This window comes from Talpa occidentalis, unplaced genomic scaffold (assembly GCF_014898055.3).
Source record: "Talpa occidentalis isolate TD23 unplaced genomic scaffold, MPIMG_talOcc4v2.1 talOcc4.4, whole genome shotgun sequence".
In the NCBI taxonomy this organism is placed as follows: domain Eukaryota; kingdom Metazoa; phylum Chordata; class Mammalia; order Eulipotyphla; family Talpidae; genus Talpa; species Talpa occidentalis.
Window position 1 is genome coordinate 99,095,191 of NW_023604295.1, and position 23,169 is coordinate 99,118,359.

General features: G+C 36.9%; 1 protein-coding gene across 3 annotated transcripts in view; it reads right to left on the reverse strand.

Annotated features, from left to right (window-relative positions):
- Positions 1–23,169, reverse strand: part of ARMC8 (armadillo repeat containing 8) — a 107,226-nt gene that overhangs the window by 16,922 nt on the left and 67,135 nt on the right. For all 3 annotated transcript variants that reach the window (XM_037525913.2, XM_037525914.2, XM_037525915.2), the window contains 6 exons: positions 11,524–11,606; positions 11,146–11,227; positions 6,747–6,833; positions 4,437–4,529; positions 2,498–2,647; positions 1,415–1,510 (listed from right to left, as the gene is read on the reverse strand). In XM_037525913.2, the coding sequence (XP_037381810.1) occupies positions 1,415–1,510; positions 2,498–2,647; positions 4,437–4,529; positions 6,747–6,833; positions 11,146–11,227; positions 11,524–11,606 (591 nt within the window). The remainder of the gene's footprint in view (positions 1–1,414; positions 1,511–2,497; positions 2,648–4,436; positions 4,530–6,746; positions 6,834–11,145; positions 11,228–11,523; positions 11,607–23,169) is intronic.

Below are 23,169 nucleotides of genomic sequence, written 5' to 3' on the forward strand. Positions count from 1 at the left end.
GGTCAGCTTTGACATCCCAACCCAACTATAAATGTTCCTATGGAGATGGGGAACCAAATCCTAAAGAGAGCAATTGGACCATGCCGATTTAACATATGTAGCTAAGTCAAAAGTTTCTTTCTCTCAACTGGAAATCAATGATCTAGATTAGGAATTGGCAAATGATGACCTTGTGGGCCAAATCTGATCTGTTGCCTGTTTTGGTAAACAGTTTTATGGAAAGACAGTCACATCTACTTGTTTATATATTGTCTGTAGCTGTTTTCAGTCCAGAACAGTATAGTCAATTGCTACAGTAGAATGTATAATCTGAAAAACTTAAAAACATCAATCTTGTACTGTGTGGAAATAGTGATCAGAAAAATAATAGGGAAGAAAGAACCAATGAAACCAAAAGCTGCTTCTCTGAGAATATTAAGAAAATAGATAAACCTCTAGTCAGACTGATTAGGAAAAAGGAATTACGAATATAAGGACTAAAAGAGGAGACACTACAAAGATTACCACAGACTTTAAACAGATAAGAGATTATGAAAATTTTTATATTAATAAAGTTAAAAACATAGATGAACTGGACAAATTCCTTAAAGGATACCAAAGCTCACTCAAGGGGAAATGAATAACCTGAATAGTCCTACTTTTATAAAAGAAACTGAATTTGTAGCTAAACACCTTTTCATAAAAGAGACAACAGGTCCCGCTGCTCCCCTTAGCAGTGAATTTCAGTATATCTGCCTGTTCTGCTCCCACATTGTGTCTCCAGTAAATCCTCTCAACAACCACCCCCCCCGACCTCTGGCCTACACCCCAGATCTTCTATGCCAATACACACACACACTCTCTTAAAAAAAAAGATTCTATAGTAAATCCCTGGAAACAGAGATAAATAATTCCCAAACTGTCCCCTGATGAATATATAGCCTCTGTATTTTTATAAACTTGCCCAAATGAAACTCAAAATAAAGTAGGGAAATAGACTAGGAATAAAGGACAGAGATGCACAAGAGTAAAGAAATGAAAAACGTGCCCAGCGTAAGGAATTATCTTATCAGAGTTGCAGGAATTTGAGTGCAGAGCATGGTGGGAGAGTGGGCTAGAAGTAGTCAATCCCAGAGAAAGATCTACTCTAGGATGATCGAAGGTGGCTACATTTTGGAGACAGGGACAGTCTGTACAGTGCATGACACAGAGGGTGAAACTACAACTCTGGTGATGTTTTCTTCTATTGCAGGAGGAAGAATTCTTGAAGAGACTTGAAGGGTGATAGAAGCTCTTTTTCCTCAGACCTTTCTTGTCTCTACAGCACCTCCCATCTCAACATCCCGTCTTTCACAGATTTGAGTATTGTAGGAGACTAGGATCTTTCTTGGTACTCCCACACTGAAGATATTCCTCAAAAAAAGGGAACACATACCTGCTCTTTGACCTCAATGTTATGCTCCCCTTCCAGAATAAGGGTGACGGCTTGCATAATTTGCTTTCCATGAGTACTCATTATTTTATCTATATGCTGCAAAACAATGGGAAATCCACAATTATCGTCTGGGGAACAAAGAAAATGACCATAGAAAAGAACAGAAGGCTTCTAATAGTTAAACAATACAATACATAGCTGCTTCAAAGAGAACACTGTAGCATACAGAACTCGATGCCAAAGAACAGTGTTTGTACTATCTTGAAGCTGCATTTTGCCTTCAATTTTTTTGTTGTTGTTGTTCATTTTGATAACTTGAAGATGAAGAGAGCACAGAACTGGTCTGATAGAATATAGAACTGTAATCACTGGGATCTTTAAGTCTGAAGATATTAAGGAAAAGGGAAGTATAAAAAATGGTCGGTGGGGGAGGAAGGAAGCAGGCAGAGACAGAGAAAATAATAGGGTGTGTGTTTACTAACACTATCTTGGGGCATAAATATACAAAGAAAATTCAAACACAAATGAGGCACAGAGAAGGGGACCAGTAACATATATCTATCTACCTGGAGGCCACTGACATTACAGCTTAGGGGATATTGGAAAACAATGAGGGAGCTCATTAGCAAGGCTCAGCCTCTCCTGTTCTGATGCACATCCACTGTTCTCTGCCCTGACATCTTCAGAGGCCAACCAGTAAATGTGGGTGGCCAGTGAGATGAGGTGGGAGGTGTCTACAGAATGGCACTGAAAAGGATTCTCCAAAGGGAAAGATGCAGAGGACCCAGAGATAAGTGATTTAGGCAGATGAGAAAACCCATCCTGGTCAGCAGACCAGGTAAGCATAAAGAAACAAATCAAGGCAGTTTCATATGCAGCAAAGGAAGGAGAAGGAGATATGACAGGCAGTGCAGACATGGAGAGTCAGGTGGCAGCTCTAGATTATCCACCCCCTGTTACTCTGGGATGGAGCAGCATTTGAATCACACTTGTGGGCAGATGCTGATGGGAGCAGAGGATGACAATGTTTTGTAATGCATATGCAAGAGGACCTAATCTGGAAACCTGGGTGATTTTACTTACAGGCCGAGTAGAGAGGAGATTTCTAAGAAGTCCTAACGTCTTCATCAGCACATTCAGATCTGAATCTGATAATAACCGGAATAGCTGTTCAGTACTCAAGCTTCGTAAAATATCTGCTTTTATTTTTTGTTCAGCCTGAAATGCCATATTCTGAAAGGATTAAAGAGGTTTCAAGAATCATTTCTCTATTTGCTTTACTAAATTATACTGTAATAGTAACGGATAATTTTCAAAGCATAAAACAAATCTGCAGAAAATCCTTAAGCATAAGTCACCTTACTTTTCTGATTCCCATTAGTCACTTAGAATTCTGTCACTCCTACATATACTCCTATATGAAGAACATGACCACTTCCTGATATGGGCATTTGAGTGTTTTAAGATTTCTTAACTAAATACAAAACCCACTATTACATTTTGAGAACATCCTTGTGGTTATCAAGTTGCTTTCTGTGCACTTAATAACAAAATGACTATTAAACAATTAGACTGTGCCATCAATTTTGAGAGCGACTTTTATTATAGATGAAAATAAGTAGTAGATCTGTTATCTTTATTGGCACTGAAACACCTTTTGTGTTCAGAATGCCATGCTAGCTGTTGATATAGTTGGGCCACATTACACAAGCTCCCCAGCTGGTAGGAGATCTATCAAAGCTACTAACAACTCTAGATAGCCAGTAGCTATTTTGTTTCATTTCTCCTTTCTGGACACTTGTATTAGCCCCAGTTTAACCTGAAACTATAATAACTGAAGAAAAAAATGGCAATTTTTGAATAACTCATAGATCAATTTTTGGTACAAAACCTCTTATAAACAAATGACTGTAATATGTGGTTACTGCCCTCCAAGAACTTACTTTTAATTAAGGAGCTGAGACTATGAAAGATCAAGTAACAATGACATGGCATTCTTGCAAGGCAGAGCAAGAACATTGGGTAGGGTGCCCAGAGACCCAGACCAAAGACAATTCCAAGGTTTTACATTTTGTGTACAGAGCTGGTAATATGGGGACTGATGAGAACAAGACAGTTACTATAGATTTGAGGAATGGGGTGATAAATTCAATTTTCAACGTTAAAATTTTACTGTCAAGGAACCCTCAAATGAAATCCCACAGGTTATTTTTAAGAGTATTGAAAATACCATGAGAATAGATTAAGTCCCCAAAACTTAAGGGTAAAGGTACTGATACTTGGAGGAATGTTCCCTGAAAAGGTGGGTAGAAAGAGAGCTTAAAAAAAAATTAAGACCTAGGAAAAATTTTCAAGAAAGAAGTGCTAAAAATTGGGACAAAGTGAAAATACTGGCTTCAGGGACTTTTTAGAGGGTGATTATTTCTAACCCAAAATTTGTGTGAAAAGACAGCAGATACAGCACAGAAAAGGGTGAAGGGTATGGACTTGGGCAGCTTCCAAATCCATTTCCATCACTCAATTGTGAGGCCTTTGAGGATTCATTTACCCATCAAGTTCCAGTTTCCCAGTCATAAGGTAGATATAAGAAACAGAGATAATAAATACTAACACCAATATATTTAGTGTCTGAATACTTCCTAGTTTATTTCACAAAGTTGTTATAAAGAGCAAAGGAGACATGAAAGTGCTTTGTAAAGTAGGTAGTAGCTCTATATAGGTATCAATATGTTCATAATGAGGAAATTTGTTTCCCCAAAATTAGATAGGTCAAGCTTCAATGTATGGCTATTTTCTTAATGACAAATAGGAGAACTGAAGCACACAGTGGCCAAGCAACCAGTTTATATTCAAATTTGTTAGCTGAATACTGAGTCTTCCAGGTCTTAGAAAAATGGACCAAAAAAAATTTATTTTTTTAAAAAACAAAATTCCAGATATTTCAAACAATACATTCTTTTGTTTTAACTCTGATGACAGCTCTATTCTCTTTGTCAATGACATATATAACAATGAAACATACCATTAAAGCCCAAATTCCATTCACTCGTAAAGCAGGATTTTCACTTTGGGTTAATCCACAAAGTAGCTCTACAGCTCCTGATTCTAAAATTGGCTATGATTGGAAAGGAAAAACACAATTTTAAAGTCAGGTTTGTAAAATAAAGGTGTATATACCCTGGCACTCAAAGATGGTCTTTCTATTCTTATCCAGTTTCAGGGAACTTTTACAAAGCAGGGAGTGAGGCAGACATAAAATTCCCTCTGAGAAGGGCAAAGGTAAGGACAATTTTTTCCACAAACGAACAAAAATTAAACACCCACAAAATAAGCCTGTCATTTCCTTCTTTTTGATAGTTTTGACAGACTCAGGAGAAATCCTAATTATCTATACATGTCATTCCCTGCTTTACGTTTGCCTGTATTATATCTCAAGTGTACTCCACAATCTGTGGCTATGAAGCAATATGGCTGGTTTAGAAAGGAATTTAAATGACCTAACTATCCTGCTTCCAAACTGCCAATCTTATTCCAAACCTGCTGCAGAATTTATCTTTTAGAACTATCAGGACTACTTGCCAACCATACAAGCAAAACAGTCTCATACTTTCATAGTCATCTCATATTTTACACCTAAAATAGCATGCTTTAAACCAAACACTTTATTTATAATACTTGGCTGAAAATAGGTTTTGATAATTGCTAAGTAATTCAAACCTTAGAGTACCTATTTACCATCATCAACAAATACTTTATTTTTTTATTTATTTGCTTTTTAAAAAAAAAATATATATATTTATTTATTTATCTATCTATCTATCTATCTATCTATGCATAGTAGAACTGAAGTATAGGCCGGAAGTTGGGGTGGGGGGAGGTGAGAGGATTCACTGGAGACACAGCGGGGCGCAGAACAGGCAGATTTCATGAAATACACTGCTAAGGGAAACAGTGGGGAGAGACAGGAGAGTTCTGCTGTGCCCTAGGCGAGTTAGTTCCCTGGTGGTGTGGCTGCGGGGCGGGAGGTGGGGTGGGGGCATGGGGGGGTAGAACTCAGGCCTTACAAATGATAGTGCTGAGACTTAATCGCTAGGCCACCAAGGAAGTCCAATCAACAAATACTGTAAAAGGTCATCTGTCAAGTAGATTCAAGGAATGTCTAAGCAATTCAGACTTAAACACTGGAAAAAAAGGGCAGTGCCTTGCAATATGACATTTTCAAAGAAGATTATACATTCTTCTTGTACAAATTGTGGGTCCTTTTTTCACCTTTTATTTTCAAATAAATTCAAAGTTATAAAGTAGCAACAATACAAGGAACTTTCATGTATTCTTTCCCCAGATTCACCAATTTTAAACATTTTACCATATTTGCTTTATCATTATCTTTCTCATTCTATACACCCATATCCACTTTATCTTTTCCTGAACTATTTGAAAGTACAGTACATATCTCAAATCCCTTTACTCTTCAGTGTGTATTTTCTAAGAATAAGGAAACCACAGAAACAATTCAGAACAGTTAACATAGAAACTATACATTTATTAAATTTATAGTGCATGTTCCAATTATGTTAAATGGTCCAAAAATGCTGTTGATAGCACTTCCTTCCTTTTAGTTCAGGATCCAGTTTATTATTAATATAAAAAAGCCAATCATATTAATGATCCTATGCGTGAACTCATCCACTCCCTAGCTAGACACTAAATATTGTGAAGGTGGATTTAAGGCAACATAGGAGCTGTTCAGGATGATTAATGGTGCCACACCAACTACAACCAAATCATCAGCAAGAGACTCTCTCAACAATGGGGTAGACATATATGACATTTTACCTTGCCTCTCTTCCCATGCAGAGTAACTGTAAGTCTTTCCCCTTTTGTCACCAGATTTTTGCTTGTTCACTGTCTCTGAACTTCTATCTTGTTACTAATACTCTCCTAATTATCAGTCAAAAGTGTGCAGGTGTTATAAAACAGAAAAGAAATTCAACAAAAATGGCAGTACTAGATGCACAATAATAGATGGTTTCTAAACCTCAGTTCACAATTCCTTCCCAAACAACTACTACTAAAAAGCATTTTCCAGTGCTGGCAGTAATCTCTTTAAAATAATTTATAGTCCTAGTTTACAAAACTTAGTCTTAATTTATTCTTCAGCAAATGATGATTTTTAAAATGATTTAATTTGTCCAACCTAACAATTCAGAAGTAATTTTTAAACCTAAGCTTCAAATTTCAATATCTATTGACTGGGGTATAGGTAAACAGGGGTAAAGTCCAGATAATAGGTAAATGGGGTAAAATCTAGGGAGAGGAAATTAATACTGACCTCTTTGCTTGGAGAAAACTCAAGAAGAAGATTGCATAGCATGGAAGATGCTACCACTAGTATTTCATCTGGTGCATTTTGTAAAACCTAGGGAATAAAAAATGGGGGGATACTATTAATGGCTTAGAAACATGGAAAGGAGATCATAAGAATAAATGAGAACAAAAACAACTTATCTTTTAACCTGATTTCTCATATTGTAGAGATAGTTAGGAAAGATCCACTTGATAGCATGTCAGAATTTACCTAGTGCTTTAATTATGACTGAACAAGGCCCTCATATCTAGCAGAGAAAGCTACAGTCTCACTTTCAGGATGTGGGTTGCTGCATGGAAAGAAAAGGAGGTAAAGAGTCAAGGAGGGTGTGCTCTACGTGACATTTGAAGACATGGGACTGCTTTGGGGCAAGTTTAGCTCATTCTATTCATCAAATCAGGCCATTTATGAAACCACAGAATTGCCCAAGGGCTTGAGACTTTCAGAACTTGTTTGACCAGGAGCATCAATGGATCAAGTTACTGCACAGGCAGGGCAATGTGGGGAACTAGTTCTCAGGACTGTAATCACACAGCCCTGGGTCTAACCCTTACTTCTCCACCAGATGTACGAACTTGAGGTCATTTCTTATCTCTATGAGTCTTTGAATTGAGAAAATGAGAAAAATATTTCCTTGATAGGGCTATGTATGATTAAATGTGGTAGGGTGGCAGATAAGGGAATCAGCACAGCATGAGAATGAACATAGACTGCCTGAAAATAAATTTCAGCTCAATCATTTAATAGGTACAAGAATTCCTTGGCTATAAAACAGAGATAATAATAGAATCTATTTTACAGGAGTTTTGTGAGAATTAGTATAAAAATATTTTACTGATTACATAAGCAAGGGTTTTAAAACTTTAAATTGCTGCTGTTGCTATCAGGCACATAGTAGGTACACAGTAAACTAAATACCATGGATTTCACTAAATTCATGAGGACAACACAGCATGACAAATGTCAGTTGTTATCAGCTATTACAAGAACCTGTGCTTTCCGATTTCTGAAAAGACTTTATAAACACTGCCACTTATATGCAATATCCTCTTCAACTAAATCCTTTGCATGTGGGATCAAATCAGGATTAGGTTTACAATCCCCAAAGGAATCTTAGGAGCTCTAGATTCACAGATTGAGGAAAAACTCAGAGTTAAATATATAATCTGCTTTCTTTAGCTAAATGAAGTATGAAGCTCCCAAGCTAAGAGTAAGCAAGAATTTCAAAATAGAAGCAGTTGACTTACAATATTGTTTTACTTCTCTTATAAATTGTTATTTAGTTGATAAAGATGAATTCTCACATATTTTGGATGCTGATCCCCTCTAAGGCCTTATTCAGCTTTTCAGATGTACACTGTACCCACGCATTAAGGCTGCCCTATTCCAGAAGCTGCCTTGAGGCTTTTGGTCAGAAGTCATTTCATCTTTGTCAGTGTCCATTGCCATTCTTTGTGAACTCTCTGAAAAAACCTTATTACTTCTATATCAACAAATTTAAGCTTCTCAAAGAAATCATCTATGTATCTATGGTCTAATCTATCCTGGGTTGTATCAGCCAAATGGTACTACACAAAGTGGGAGCTCAATGAATGGTGCTACACAAAATGGGAGCTCAATGAATGTTTGTGAATTAAGAGAAATACTTTCCACTAAAAATTATACTGCTTATCCTAAACTGCCAGAGTGCAGTAACCTGCTGTATATATCCAGTGGTGTGAAGCAGAGACAGTATCCCAAAAGTTATTCCATTTCTGACTAGAAGACCATATAGCTGAAGGAGGCATAGGAAGTCTTATGACTGACCAATGATGTTGTATTTTAATATTATTTTAATATTACATTTTTGGTTCTTTTTATTTCAAAAGTCCAATGTTGCAAAAATTGAAGGTTGCAATTAGTCCAGAAATATTTTCTAACCATCTAAACATCTCCTAGCTTACCAACTGATTCCAATTACATTATAAACTCAAAAATTCAAGATGGCACATAGTCCTTTTTTTCAGTGATTTTGAAGTAATCGGTTACTATTAACCATCATGCTCTAAAACCATTTCCAAAGCAAGTTGGTTTCAAAAATCCTTCAACCATTATTTTTCCTAACAGATAAACATGGGAGAAGAGCAATTCTTTTTCTAGAAATGGTCATGATATGTGGACCACAACCATATATCCTTACAGTTTCATCCCTATATAATTACCATTCACCGACCTACTTTTCTAACTGCTTCAAATTAACCACTAATTGTATCCTTTCAAGAATTCAACCTAAAACTTGATAATTGGTCTTAATAATCTTTGCGGTTGAAAGGAACCTACTCACTGGAAGACTTGAAGGAAATCATTGTGGAACTAAAACCAGATCCCATTGGCACAAGGCCTGGGGCAAAAAAAAAAAAAAAAAATTATACTGCTTAGAATCATTGGTTGAAATAAATAAGTGCTTATCATCAAGTCTTTAAAAAGTTATTTTTACATTATTCACTTTTCAAAACATTGTTTTATAGAACTTAATGTGCTTTTATCTACTTTTACCTTCAAATTAGAAAACATTTAGTGATAAACTAAAACAGAAGAGATTTATGACATTTACTCCATGCAATGTGAGAGATAATATGTGAAATTTAGAAGTTGACAATTAACACTGACCAAATAGAATTTCACCAGAGTAAGACCAAAAAATAATTACAAATGAAAAATTTAAGGGAAAAAGCCCTATTATTCTGTGGCTTTAAAAATATGGAAAACAACAGGGGAAATAATCCATAGACATGCAGAAACCTAAAAATATCTGAAATAAATCATCAATGTACTTCCAGGCTTTTAACACTATACTTTAAATGTGCAGCAAAGTAGTAGTTTGTGTAAATTATATATACTAACATGTACCCAAGTGCACAAAATCCTTCTAGATTGTTTACCAAAACTTTCCCAGGTAAAACTCATTAGGAGCCAACCACATTTTATTTCATTTCTGACTCATGGGATAAAGGGATACTAAGCTGAGCAATTAGAGGAAACGGTTCCATAACTTGGAGTTATTTTGGGGAAAAGGAGAGTACTTTAAAAAATATTGAATGGATACAATCAACACATCAAGACTAAGCTGCTATGAAAAAGGTGCAATCTAAGAACAAGAACAGCAACATAACAATCACTCAACTGAGGAGAGTACTGGCCCAGCTCTCCCATCTGGGCCTCATTATACCCCACGCATCTACTACAGTCAAGGCACCCTAATTGCTTCCACACATGCAGATGTAATGTTTCTGCTCATGCTGTTCCTATCTCTGGAATATCCCCTGCCTTCCTTTGCCTCAAAGCCCACTTCATATTCTTCCTACCAGAAGACTCCCCTATTTCTACCACATTGATGCCCCTATTGTAACCTGAAGACTTATGCCGAGGGCAAGAGCTTTGTAATACAATTTTTGACGACCTTACTATGCCCAGAAGTTTTCACAGTAGATGCTAAAACAAACATGTAAACAAAAGATTCCAATGATTAAATGCAGGGTATATGGCCACATAAAAGGAAAAAGATGAACCAGAGACTAATTTGGCCTGTGATTCTTAATATATCAGCGGTAACACTAGCATCAACCTGATGAAATATTCTCTATGTCTCAATTGAGACTAATTGACTGGAGCCACTTTGTTTTTCTCCTACTCTCAAGAAAAGTCCTGAGACTAAAGAAGTTATTTTGGAGTAGACAAGCAGGAATAGTTATGTTAAAAGATACCCAGGGATTGCCAAACGACTATGAACAGGTTATCCACAAATGGCTGATTTTTGTCTTTTTTATAACTAAAATAAATATTTAGCTAGATGGAAGTCTAATGTTAATACTAAACAGGGAAATTAGAGGAGTTATATATATATTTTTAAAAAGATTTATTTATGCATACAAGAACTGGGGTGTAGGCCAGAGAGGGGTAGGGGTGTAGGGGGAGGGAGGGGTGAGAGGATTCTCCAGACACAGAGTAGAGAGCAGAACAGGCAGATCCACTGAAATACACTGCTGAGGGGAGCAGCGAGAGAGACGGGAGAGGTCTGCTGTGCCATGTGGGTTAGCTCCCTGGCCAGGAATCAAACTCAGGCCACTATGGCTGGCAATAGCTTGATAGTGCTGAGACTTAACCCCTGCACCACCAGGGAGGCCCAATGAGTTATATTTATTAAAAGAAAACCAGGCTCATACTACCTATCGCACATGAAGTGTGCCTAAGAACCACATTCTGCAAACCTGAAGACACAGGGAATATCACATCTACTCCCAGACCAGGGAGAGCTGCCAGCGATTGAAGCTCACTAGAGGCTCTCTCTGGGAACAGGTGTTACCTGCTGACCATTTCTCCTTACCTTCATTAAAGGTTTCCACACGGCATGATCTTGGAAACTGGTTCGAAGCTGCTGCACAGATCTAGATAAACTGTGCAAACATCTACAAAGAATAATCAAAATTAGCTTCAGAAGAAGCAGAAACCTGTACTTTTCAAACAGTGCTTGGCACTTCACAATTACTAATATAGATTTCAAGTCTATCTACAGCCATTGTTAATTCAACGACGTCAGAACCCTTCATAGCTAGAGTCTCTGTTAAATACTACACACTGTATGAATTCACCTGAGGATACTTTTGAGTAATATTTGGATTCTGCTTTATTCATGAAGGTCTGGAAAGGAGACAAGTCAAACACACGGCAAAGGAGTTTTATTCAGACCATTTAAAGCTCATACCTGACAGCAGCTAACCGCACCTTGACACTAGACTCAGACAAGCCAGTCACAATTCGGTCCATCATATTTTCAGTCTCAATGATCTGGAGAAAAAGGTTAATGCTGCATAAATAACAACACGAAGATGACAAACTTCACTGCTTGTAAATGCAAGTATGCTAATGTCCACTAAAGGTTAATGTTTTTAGCAAGTTTTTACCTCTGGAATTATCATTTTGTGGAGGGCACAGGCAGTGCATCAGAAAGATAGGGTCACCTTACTAAGGACATGCCAGGCTAAATGACAGGTGTAAGAAGAGATTGTTTCTTTATTTATATAAACACTTAAAACAACAATTACATGGCATAAATAAAACGGTAGTTTTGAGAAAAAATTGCTGGGCAGGTTCCTGCCAGGGTAAGATTCTAGAAAAATGATAGTCCACATTCAGCCCTTATGAAATCTGTGAGATTCTCACAAAGGCTCCCTGAGGCTATTTCCTTACCAAGCAAATAGAAACTAAATATTAAGAACAGTAACTCTTGCCATTCACTGTGCACCAAACCTGCTATGTGTAATCACTATCATCAGGAAGCATTTTTTTTTTTAATTTAAAAACAAGGTAGCTTACATTTTTCCTTCATTCAGCAATGTACAGACACAAAATAAATAAAGTGTGGAAAAAATTAGGTTTACTTTGCTGGATCCTATGGAAAAATAGCATATTAGAACAAAATGCTAATGTAATCACAACATACATATTAAGAAAAACAGTACTGTTGCGAACTTCTATATACCAGGCATTGTGCTGAGCATCTTACATTATCTGATTTAACCCTCATCCTTTCGTAGGCATTATTATGATTAGTTCCATTAACATATTAGGAAACTGAGGACTCTAGATGAAATAGAGCATCTTACATTATCTGATTTAACCCTCATCCTTTCGTAGGCATTATTATGATTAGTTCCATTAACATATTAGGAAACTGAGGACTCTAGACGAAATAGAGCTTGCTGGAATCACAGAGCTGTGACAGGAACCCAGGCATCTGACTCCAGACTCCTTATGCTTAGGCTTGTAACAACAGTTTGTAAGAAAGGTAGCATCCCATACTCAACAGGTAGTTCCCAGTGAGGGAGATGAATTAACTGGAGTCATTACTCTCACATGGAGAACACGTGAGAATGATCACCCAGGGAACTTTAAACACAGTCACCTGCTAATTAAATTAGGTTCTCTAGGGTAAGGCCTGGGAATCTATATTTTAAAAAGCTCCTCAGTTAAGTCTAGTGTGCAGCCAACATTGGAGATCATAGAGCTCTACTAAACTGACCAGAGTTAGAAGGCTGACCCCAAAACAGAAAGGGTGGAAAATCAAATCTTAGGATGTTCAAGCCAAATATGAAGAAAAATTGAGTTGAACAATGGTGGGGAAATAGCAACTATCAAGAGGAAGGAACACAACTCAGCTGTAGGGTAGGACATGTAATTGTTATACAATGCCTACAGGCTCCAAGGTAAGAAAATGTTACACAATGCCTACAGGCTCCAAGGTAAGAAAATGTACACATTAATCTACTCCTCACTCTAGACCAAAACCACACACCCATTGTCACTTCTAGCCCCTAAATGCCCCCCTTTTCACTCAATGTCTACCTATTCTTCTTGACCCTTGTTATGCTTTCTCCCTCATCTGAGGCCCTGCTTACATCTCCACATAGTACAGGTTCCTCTTTTTTCACTGTCCTCTCAACATTCCTGCTTCAAATTCCAAACTGCTGATATTACAGTAAAAACAAACAAACAACAACAAAAAAAAAAACACCAAATCTGGCTGCCATCCCACCTCAGTGGGATACTCTCTGCTGTTCTACCAGCCTCATCATTCTCTGCTGTCTCACACCCTCAGCAGTCCTCTGTGCCTACCTCATTTTTGCAGACATTGTTTGCTTTCTGGGAAAGTTGCTTCAACTTCCCACTTCTCATTAAGTTATCTCCATATTTTTCTTTTTCTTCATTTATGTTGCATTGGTGTTGTGTACTGCAAGCCCTTCCTCATTAATTCAGAAACTATCTCTTCACACCTCTTTCCTGTATCTTTACTCTGCCCCATGCCACTGGATTCTTTCCCTCAGACCGCCCACCTCCCACTTCCAGCCCTATTTAAGACCTAAATGCCCAAGTTATAATCTCTTTAAGTTACAGTCCTCTCAACCCTTACCTCTTCCTTAAATGGACATATGCCCCAAGACACTGTTCATCTTTCAGTCTACAAATGACAAGGCTGTGACTGCAAAATCAGCTTGATATGGTTAATTCCCTAATTTAAAATTCTATCATAGAATTTTTTCCTGACCTCTAGCCTCATATTTGCAATTGTCTGTTAAACACAGTATGAATATTTGGACATCTTCTAACTCATTATGTCCCACATTAACTTGACATTTCCTCCTTAAATCTTTCTGCTAAAGGTGTTGTCACTCTCTCAGTCATCCAGGTACTAAATTTGTGTTTTGACTCCATCTCTTCCTGAACAGCCATTCAAGTGTCTTTGCTTTACACCTTATATTCTTTCCATCACCATCCTCATGCCATTAAGCTAATTAAAACCTTATTACTCTTTCCTTGGGGTAACAACAATGTGTGTTCCAAGTTATCTAGTCATCTATGCTATAGCAACTGCCAAAGACTGGCTGGCTTACAGTCAATTGAAAGCAGTCACTTGAAAAAGTTTTTTAAACAGACAAGGCAAAATCAGAACCTTCAGCATGGAGAGGAAACTAAAATCTGGGCAAAAGTTTCAGGCACTGGATGGCTAGATGCTGATGCCTGAAAGTTCCTTCCAGTTTGGGAAATTTTTGCTTAAAAATGAGTAGAGGCAACTTTGGAGAAACAGCTGGCTGTAGTTGATATAATTACATAATCACAGGACAAAGTGGGGCAGTGGGACAGCGATTCATGATTACTCTGTTAGAAGAACTGAGAAATATTAGCACTGGCTCCAGGAACTTCAGAAATCACAGTATAGGCAAGACCTGAAAGAGACTTCTGGAGAATATTTACTGGCCACCACTGGTTTACAGATGTGTAAATGTGCCAAGAGACAGGGCATGTGTAGCAATCATGCAGGTACAGATTTGCTCTATGATTTTGAGTCACTCACTCTACTTCCCTGGGCCTTCAGTAAATTGGAAGTGGAGAGGAAAGGTAGGTGGGATACAACAATGATTATTTTACCTCCAATCCTTTGCTATCAGTAGATAAATAATATCATGTTAGTCTGTCTGGGAAAAAAGGTTATGTTGTTCAGAAGCAACATGGGAAGCAGTATGTTTGAACAGCCTGGAGATAGTGCAGGTCTAGCTAGACAGGAAGGTTGAAATCAGGGAGAAGACAAGGAAGGGCAAATAAGGCACAGCACCTATTTGTATGCCCACATTTCTTTACTCAGTTAATATTTGAGTGCTGGGCATGGGCATGGTTTTAAAACTTGAAGATACAATGGTGAGAGTGAGTGAGTCCTTGCTCCCACCAAAGTACAGTACTGTATAAGCACGTTATAATTAAGGTCTTAAGGGCAGTTACAGCGCTAGATTCTATAGTAGCAAAAACACTTCAGGAATGATGTGCTGTAAGGTTTAAAGCATGAAGAGTGAACTAAATATCTACAAAGGGCAGGTAGGAAAAATATCCATTCTCAAGAATGGGAGTTTTACTATGAGTTGGAAATAGCCATTAATGGTCTTACTCTCTATTCAAGCTCTGGAGAGGACACTGGAGAACTATATTAATGGCTAATCACTAACATCAGAGCACAGCTTCACACTTTCTCTTAAGTTTTGTGGAAATATGAATGCTTGATATTTTGGGGATGGCATATAGCTATAAGGTAACTGAAGAATCTTTCCTGATTACCTTTTCTTCAAGGCATAGTGGCCCTTCTTAGGTCATTTTCTATCAAAATGCCAGTAGTAGAAGAACTGGATTTGTAGTTGAACTCATTATGGAAGGACTTCAGTAACCCTGCTAGGGTTCCAGAAAGCATACTATTTCAGAGTCTGGTCAACCAGCTCCATCGAACGTCAGTGTTGGGTTGAGAGGGTAAATATGCAAAAATTAGAATAGAACCTAGAATTCTAATCCAAAATGGTATCTTGGGAGGCCATGTGAATGGACAACATGATCTCACCAAGGTGTTACAAACTTGAGGGTATTGAGACTACCTGTGCAGGGAGGAAAAGATCATCACATTGACCACAACCACTAAAATGAGGTACAAATGTGGGAAAGGACTGGAATTTAATCCAGAGAAAAAAAATTTCATGTCAGCCCTTGCCAGTCTTCATTGACACATATGAAGGTATAAAAAAGCACCAGAAAAAAATTTCAGATCTGGGGTTGGAAAGCCAACACCAATAATACAAGAGGCCTTTCAATGCCCTCAGTACTGTGCTATAAAGATCTGATAAAGATGGACAGCCAAGTCCGAGCCCCAGCAAATGACCTCCCAGGAAGTAAGAATAAAGCCAATTTCTGGATTTTATGGTATTTGTTAATTTTAAAATCTTGTGATTTCTCACTGTAATAAGCACTTCTAGAGTAAACAAACAAACAACAAAAAATGCCAAATAGAATGCAAAGTTGTTCTGCCTCATGGTTCTTGCTGCATATTCCTCGACTGAGGAATAGCTCAGCAAATATATTCTATGGGAAAGTTTGTTGGATCTGCTTTAAAAAAAGAAAATCTCAGTATTCTCCTTTTCTAGGGACCTGAGATATAAATTTAACTATAGAATTAAATCTCATTTGAAAAAAATGCTGTTCCTAAACTAACCCTGTGTTATAGAGGTCAACGGACTACATGTTTTGTACCTCTCTGTTGGTATCTTTAGTTTTCATGACTACATGCTTTTGTTAATTTGTCTTTGACACTGCAGCTCTTGGGAGGGGTAGCTGAGAATTGGAAAAGGATCTAAGACCCCTGTCTTTGGGATGGGAGATCCCTAGGTCCCGTGATGTTAACAGAAGATGGATGGTCTTGACATATAAGGGAATTCCCCAGCCATTCATGAGCTCTAGTGGACCCTTAATTTAGTTGTAGCCAAGTCAGTCACCATTTTTTCCTTCAGAGCATAGGAAGTATAAGGAAAGTGAGAGAGATGGAACAAGATCCAACTATTTTTCCAGCATGACCCAGAATGAAATTTTCCAGAAACTAGAAACTACAGCTTGCCTGTGAACTGTGAATGAACCAGGTCAGAGGATACGGATACTGAAATCAGATTCTTTGTGTTATCACCAAACTTCTCAGGTAATTCAAAGTCAAAGGAGTTGGATGGCAAAGTAAGCATTCATTTAACATCAATTATTTAGGCTAATGTGCACAATGGGCAGGCAAACAATTTAATACAAATGGGCTTTTGTGAAGGATTCCAAGAGGGTAAGACAGAACTGGCCAGACAGAGAAGACTTGGAACTGAACTTTCGAGGTCAGAGGAAGCAGTCTTCTAAGGTCTAAGCAAATAAGGTATCAAATCCAGAAAGTCTAGTTAAAGCAATAGGTACTAAGAAGTCAAGCAAGGTGCAGCACAAGGATGTCGGAAGAAAGAGTAGGTCTAGCCTGGGAAAAAGATCTACAATAGAATCTGATCTATTGGGTGCAGGTGACAATACTTAAAAGTCTCATCTGTGTCAAAGTGGATGCATCCCAAGATACACATTGAAGTCTTTTTAAACTAGGGCTATTTACTTACGGTTCCGGTCTTCACCTATCTTTTTTTTTTTTTTTTAAAGGACATGAACCCTATAAACACAAGATCTGATGTCAGTGTGGTCAAGAGACTGATTTTGGAAATGATACAGAAAATGGGGAGGAAGGAAAGAGGTGGTTATGAAGTAACAAGAGCAGACCCTAGGGTGAGATAAACATGTACAACCTGGTTATCTGGTCAACTGAGTATAATCAAAAGGTTCTGGGGAAGGAATCCATCCCCCAAAAATGGAAGACCCAATTTATCCTATGTTTTACGAAGTTACCATACTGATTTTACCACCAAATACTTAGCTAAAGGACATGATACCAAGTACATCATGGAAATTATTAAGCACCTAATATTTTTAATTCCTGAGCACATGCTTAAGCCATTTCTCCTTTATTAAAACAAAGCAAAACCAACAACAAAAACCCAACCACACATAGCTGTCCATGAATCAAGCAAGAGTGCTCAGTGCTTGCTTCTAAATAGGTTCAACTGGGAAACCAATTCTTTCACTGTATTCTTTTGCATGCATTAGTGGTAACAAACATAACTATCTGAAAAAAACACACTTATAGCTGCTGGTTTTTTGGTTGAATAATATTAGAATCTTAAAGGGTCTCAGAAACAAACCCATCTAATTTCTTTAGTTAATCAATGAGGTCTCTGAAGTACATAAAAATTAAGTCACCTTGTAAGACTCAGAAGCAGCATCATATGACAGTTACTGGAATGGCTGGTACAATCAGTGTGGACGAGGAGGCATGGCACCCAGAGACCACACTGGCCTGGACAAAATGCAAAAGTCTCCTCTACCACAGGAGTTGTAAATCAAGGAGTCTGGAGAACCACCTCACACACCTGCCCTACAAGAAGTTCCTAAATGACTGCCTTGCCTGACAGTTGCTCCTGGGGATTAGAACAGCTGGTCTGCTGCAGTCCAGGAGCCCAGGTCCTTACCCAGGAAAAAGACAACATTCCAGGAAAAAAACAAGGCCCCTGGACTGACCATCAACCCACGTCTTGCAATAGGGGAGGAGTGGAAGTGATCAGAGCAGGGGAAAGACACACAGGGGAGCAGGGTGGTGATACACAGGTGGATTATTGGTGGGAAGGCCCCACCTAAGGGGAACAATACCTATAAAAAGATGGCCCACAATGTAAGAAAATAAGCAAATACATAAAAAAATTAACTCACTAGTCAAGTTTCTCTAGGCAAACTGGGGGCAGAGCTAGGACTCCAAGGACATTTTTTACTTCTACTGTGAGATCCTTTTCACTTACTGTGCTTAAAGATGATGACATTTTTGCTTAGAATTAATAATGAAATTGAGATCTGGCTTTGAAAACTTGGAAAGGAGATGTGGGAACTACATACTGACTAGCATACTGACATGCTAGACCAATAAATATTTCCATACGATACAAGGCAAGAGAGGTCATCATTAATCAGCTGACAAGGGGGAAAAAAGGTAAAATTCACAGGGTCTCTGAGAGAAAATGAAAAATCAATGATTCAGTTCACATTGGACGTACAAATGTCAAAGGTGAGAGGATGCAAGACAATGAGGAAAAGATAAGAAAAAACTCTGAGGAAAGCACAAGAGTGGGTCCTTATGATCTGATCTCCATTTTAGAATCAGGATCTAGCTTCAGCAAATACTAACTAAATGAGAGTAAAATTCTACTGTCTGCAAGCAACAAGCCCCATCTATTCTGGATGAAAATCTGAGGTTGGCTTTCCTAACTTTACTCTGTTATATGTAATACCTTCGCCACTGCTCCAAAATAAGGTTTTCTGACATTTCCTTATTTTTTAAATAGAGGACAGTTTTAAAATACTCTTTTTTTCCTCCTAAAAGATACATAGCTTCTTTTAGAACTGATTGTTGATCAACATGTTATATTGGAGTCTCAACAAATGTTTTACAAAGTAAAACTGGGAACATTAGTGTCACTTCAAGAGTGGAGGGCATTCTTATGATAGGCCTATTCTTAACCTCCTAATTTCCATTCTTGCTTTTAAAACCTCTTTAAGAGTTATCTTGTAATCTCTACCTCAGCACCCTTTTATCTTCTTAATAGTTGGGAAACTCACTTATATTGTGTTTAGAAGAAACACAGTTCTTAATCTCTCTATATGTTAGAAAAAAGTGAAAGCTCTTATCTGGCCCCACTTCTCCTTCCACTAATACCAAAAATATAAATGTACTCTATCAGAAATATTTATAATGTCTAAAAATAGATAAACACTTCTCTATCAAATATATTTCTCTACACATGAAGTGCAATCTTTTAAAGCTCAACCATTAGCTTCGTGACAGAAAGAATCTTAACAGCCACTATTAACACATTTATAAATGAACATGTTTATAAATAAGATCATTATAAATTACTATTCAAACAACAGAAATAGAAACTTCCACTCCATCTCATGTTGTTTTCCATTCCAGAGATCTGAATGATGCACTGTCCCAGAAATTGTACAACAATGGCCCTGGTTCAGTCCATATATACAAGGCAATGCACATACAGTCTTTATTATCCTACAGGTTGGCTGGCAGAATTTTAATGTACAAACATACACAATTAACCGAACAATCATAAATATAACATCTACTATATGCCAGGTCCTGCTTTTGTGGGGCTTACATTCCAGTTACGGATATTATAGCTTGATAACTATTAAAAGAATACCCAAGGATTTCAAAATGTTGCATCAAGTTTAAATCTATTCTATAAGGAAGTCGTCTGCAAAAGAAAACGCTCAATTATGCCTCTATGATATCATTAACTCTGTATGCTTCCTTTCTAGAACATTAATTTACAATGCAATCACACCTAGATTGTGCCTTGCATTTTCAGTTGATGCAGAAGGAACACAGATGTGGAGATCCCTCATTCTGTGGGTCAAAACTTCTAAAACAACTAATTTTAGTACTTTTGAAGAAGGTGTAAATGCTTTCAACTAAACTTAATTATAGGAGATGAACTTTTCCATACTCATTTTATGTTACAGGCTATTTCAATTACAGACATATCTTAATTGTATCTGGGCATACCCATCATGGCAAAACTAACTTTCAATGCAGATGAGATGTTTTATACACACAGAAGACCCTAGAAATATTATACAGCAATTTAGTCTCATCTCCTTAACTATTTTAAATTGCAATTCTCACAAAGTACACACCAGTCTTCTGTTTCATTCCTGAACACACAAAAGTTATAAATGCCATAAATGCCAAATGAATAAATGAATGTAATCAAATAATCTCATTATCCACTGTATATCAAAAACTGAAAGAAAAGGCACATTTTCTGAATTTGATGTTTTGTAACCAGTGAATAGTAATTACTAAGTTCTCTCAATTCATAGCATTTTCTTTTCTGACCATTGCAAACTATTACACATCTCCTATAAAATTTCTTGCCATTCCACATAATATTAATAGTTTGGCTCCAATAATTGCATTTAACTTTATATGAGTAATATAATGGTTAAGAGCACAGGTTTTATAGTCAGAGATAATGGAATACGATGTTTCTTACTAAGCTGGGTGTTCGTGGTTAAACTCTTGTTTCCTGATCTACAATATTTATCACATGGGGTTATATGAAATTTAAGAGAGATAATGTACTAATCCTTAGCACAGTGCCCAGCATATAGTAAGTGTTCAATGAATGGTAGTAGTTAGGCTGAATTCACTTTCTCAAACATTATCTCTGAATATCATCTGAATCACATGCTTTTGTGCACCAAATATGAAACTTTGAATATAGCAGAGGTTAAATAGATATTTCCTTTAAAAAGTGAACTGGATCTTTCCTTTTCACTTTTTAGTATGGTGAAATGTCTTATTTAGGAACTTTGCTAATCAATAGACAGAATCTAATATTTCCTACCATAACCAAAAGCCACAGTTACCCAATTTGTCTGAGGTCTGTCACATGCCCAAGTCATTCAAACAAAGGAGTCAGCATGTAGGAAAGTATCCAGTGATGATGTCATATTGTCAACACTTACAAAGCTGTTCTTTCAGAAAGTCAGACAACTGACCCCCCTCTCTCTCCTGGTTTGGGTAAAGACTCCATTTCTTTCTACAATCCAGTACAAAGAGGTAAATAGGAAGTGTAGTTTCTCACCAAACTGGTTTATAATAGTTTCTATTTAGCTATGCAGTATTAGCAACAGAGTAAGCAAACATTTTCTGTTAAGCGTCAGACAGCCAATATGTTAGGCTTTGTGGGCCATGTGATTCTGCTGCCCACTACACAATCTACTGATGTAGTGTAAAACAGCCATAAGCAACATATAAACAAGTGAACACGTCTGTGTTCCAGCAAAACTTTATGGACATTTTGTCATTTATTCCTCAATAAAGCTGGAAAAAATCTTTATGGACATAAATTTGAATTTATTTTTTACTTGTCTAGAGACACTCTTTCCCTTAACCATTAAAAAAAAAAAAATGCAAAAACCATCCTTAACTCACAGGCTACAGAATTACTACACAGGTAGTAAGTTCAAACAGAGTATAATTTGCTGACCTCTGCGGTAGGGCATTTTAACAATAGAAAGAGCATAACAATGATCCTAGTTCTTTACACGACTCAACTTTCTCAAAGTCTACTACCCAACAAACATATCATTCCAAACATTTCATTCAATTTTAGATAGAACATTCTTGAAAAATTTAACTATGTCCTAATTTTAGCTCTACAGATCTACTAAAGATTATGTTTTAGCCTATTTCTTGGTTTATAAGATATGTCTTAGACTATAAACAACTAATAAAATTACCTGTATTTCACATTTCCAAAATTAGTAAGGACTGTAATTCAGTGGTTTATGCAACTATAACACAACAAATAGTACCACAAAACAAAGTTAAGATGTCTCCATTTAATGAAACACTGAAATAAAAATTTGTAACTTGGTTTTATAAATACCTCTATTATGTACATAGCATTATCACTCCCAGTTTGCTTCTTTCGGTATGCTGAAGGTCAAAGTCTCAGTACTGTGAGCAAGCTGCAAAACCTGGGCCTGTCATGGTTAACTCTTTAAAAATACTTACCATTGTGAATGAATGTTGCAGAGTTCACTTAAAATTCTTTGGTATATTAGCTTTAAAAAGATAACTAACAATTTAACCACAGAATAAGTCAAGGAATTCAGAATGAATTGGCTGTTATTCGTGGAAGAGACAAGTCTTGAAAGGGTGCTACTTCTGTGATATCGTCGAAAACCTTCACAATGTTCAAGGTATTTGTCTCAACATGCAGGCTAAGGCTTAGAAATAATTCCTTGCATCTGTCTGATTTCATAGCAGAGGCAAAAGAATTTTGACATTGCCTTTTCAATGGCAATTTAGAATTAATGAAATGTGCAAAATATTTAAAAATATAAATATAAAATATAAATTACACTGTTATCCAGAAGACCAACTAGTAATAATAGTTATAACAAATGATGAAAATGTTCAAAGTGAAATGTTTAGCAAGCTTATGAGATAACAGGAAGATATTAAGAAAAAACTGACATAAAATTACAAATATACTTTAAAATCTTATAACTTTAAAAATATAGAATTTACATTTGTTCAAAATTTGAAGATTATATATATTTGGGATATGATTTCATATGAATGATGAGCCTTTGGAGAAATAACAATGATGATCATGGACTTAGATAACAAAAGTTAGATAAAATATGGCCTCTTACTTTTCTCAAGACAATTTTCCCTAAGATTTTAATCAATTACTGATCTATATTATACATTTAACTCAGACACACAACATTATTCTTGGTGTGTTGGAATACATGCTATAGCGACAAGTTTTGAAAATCAGTATTTTAAAAATATTTTAAAATATAAAGAGTAAGAAGATATCTTGTTATT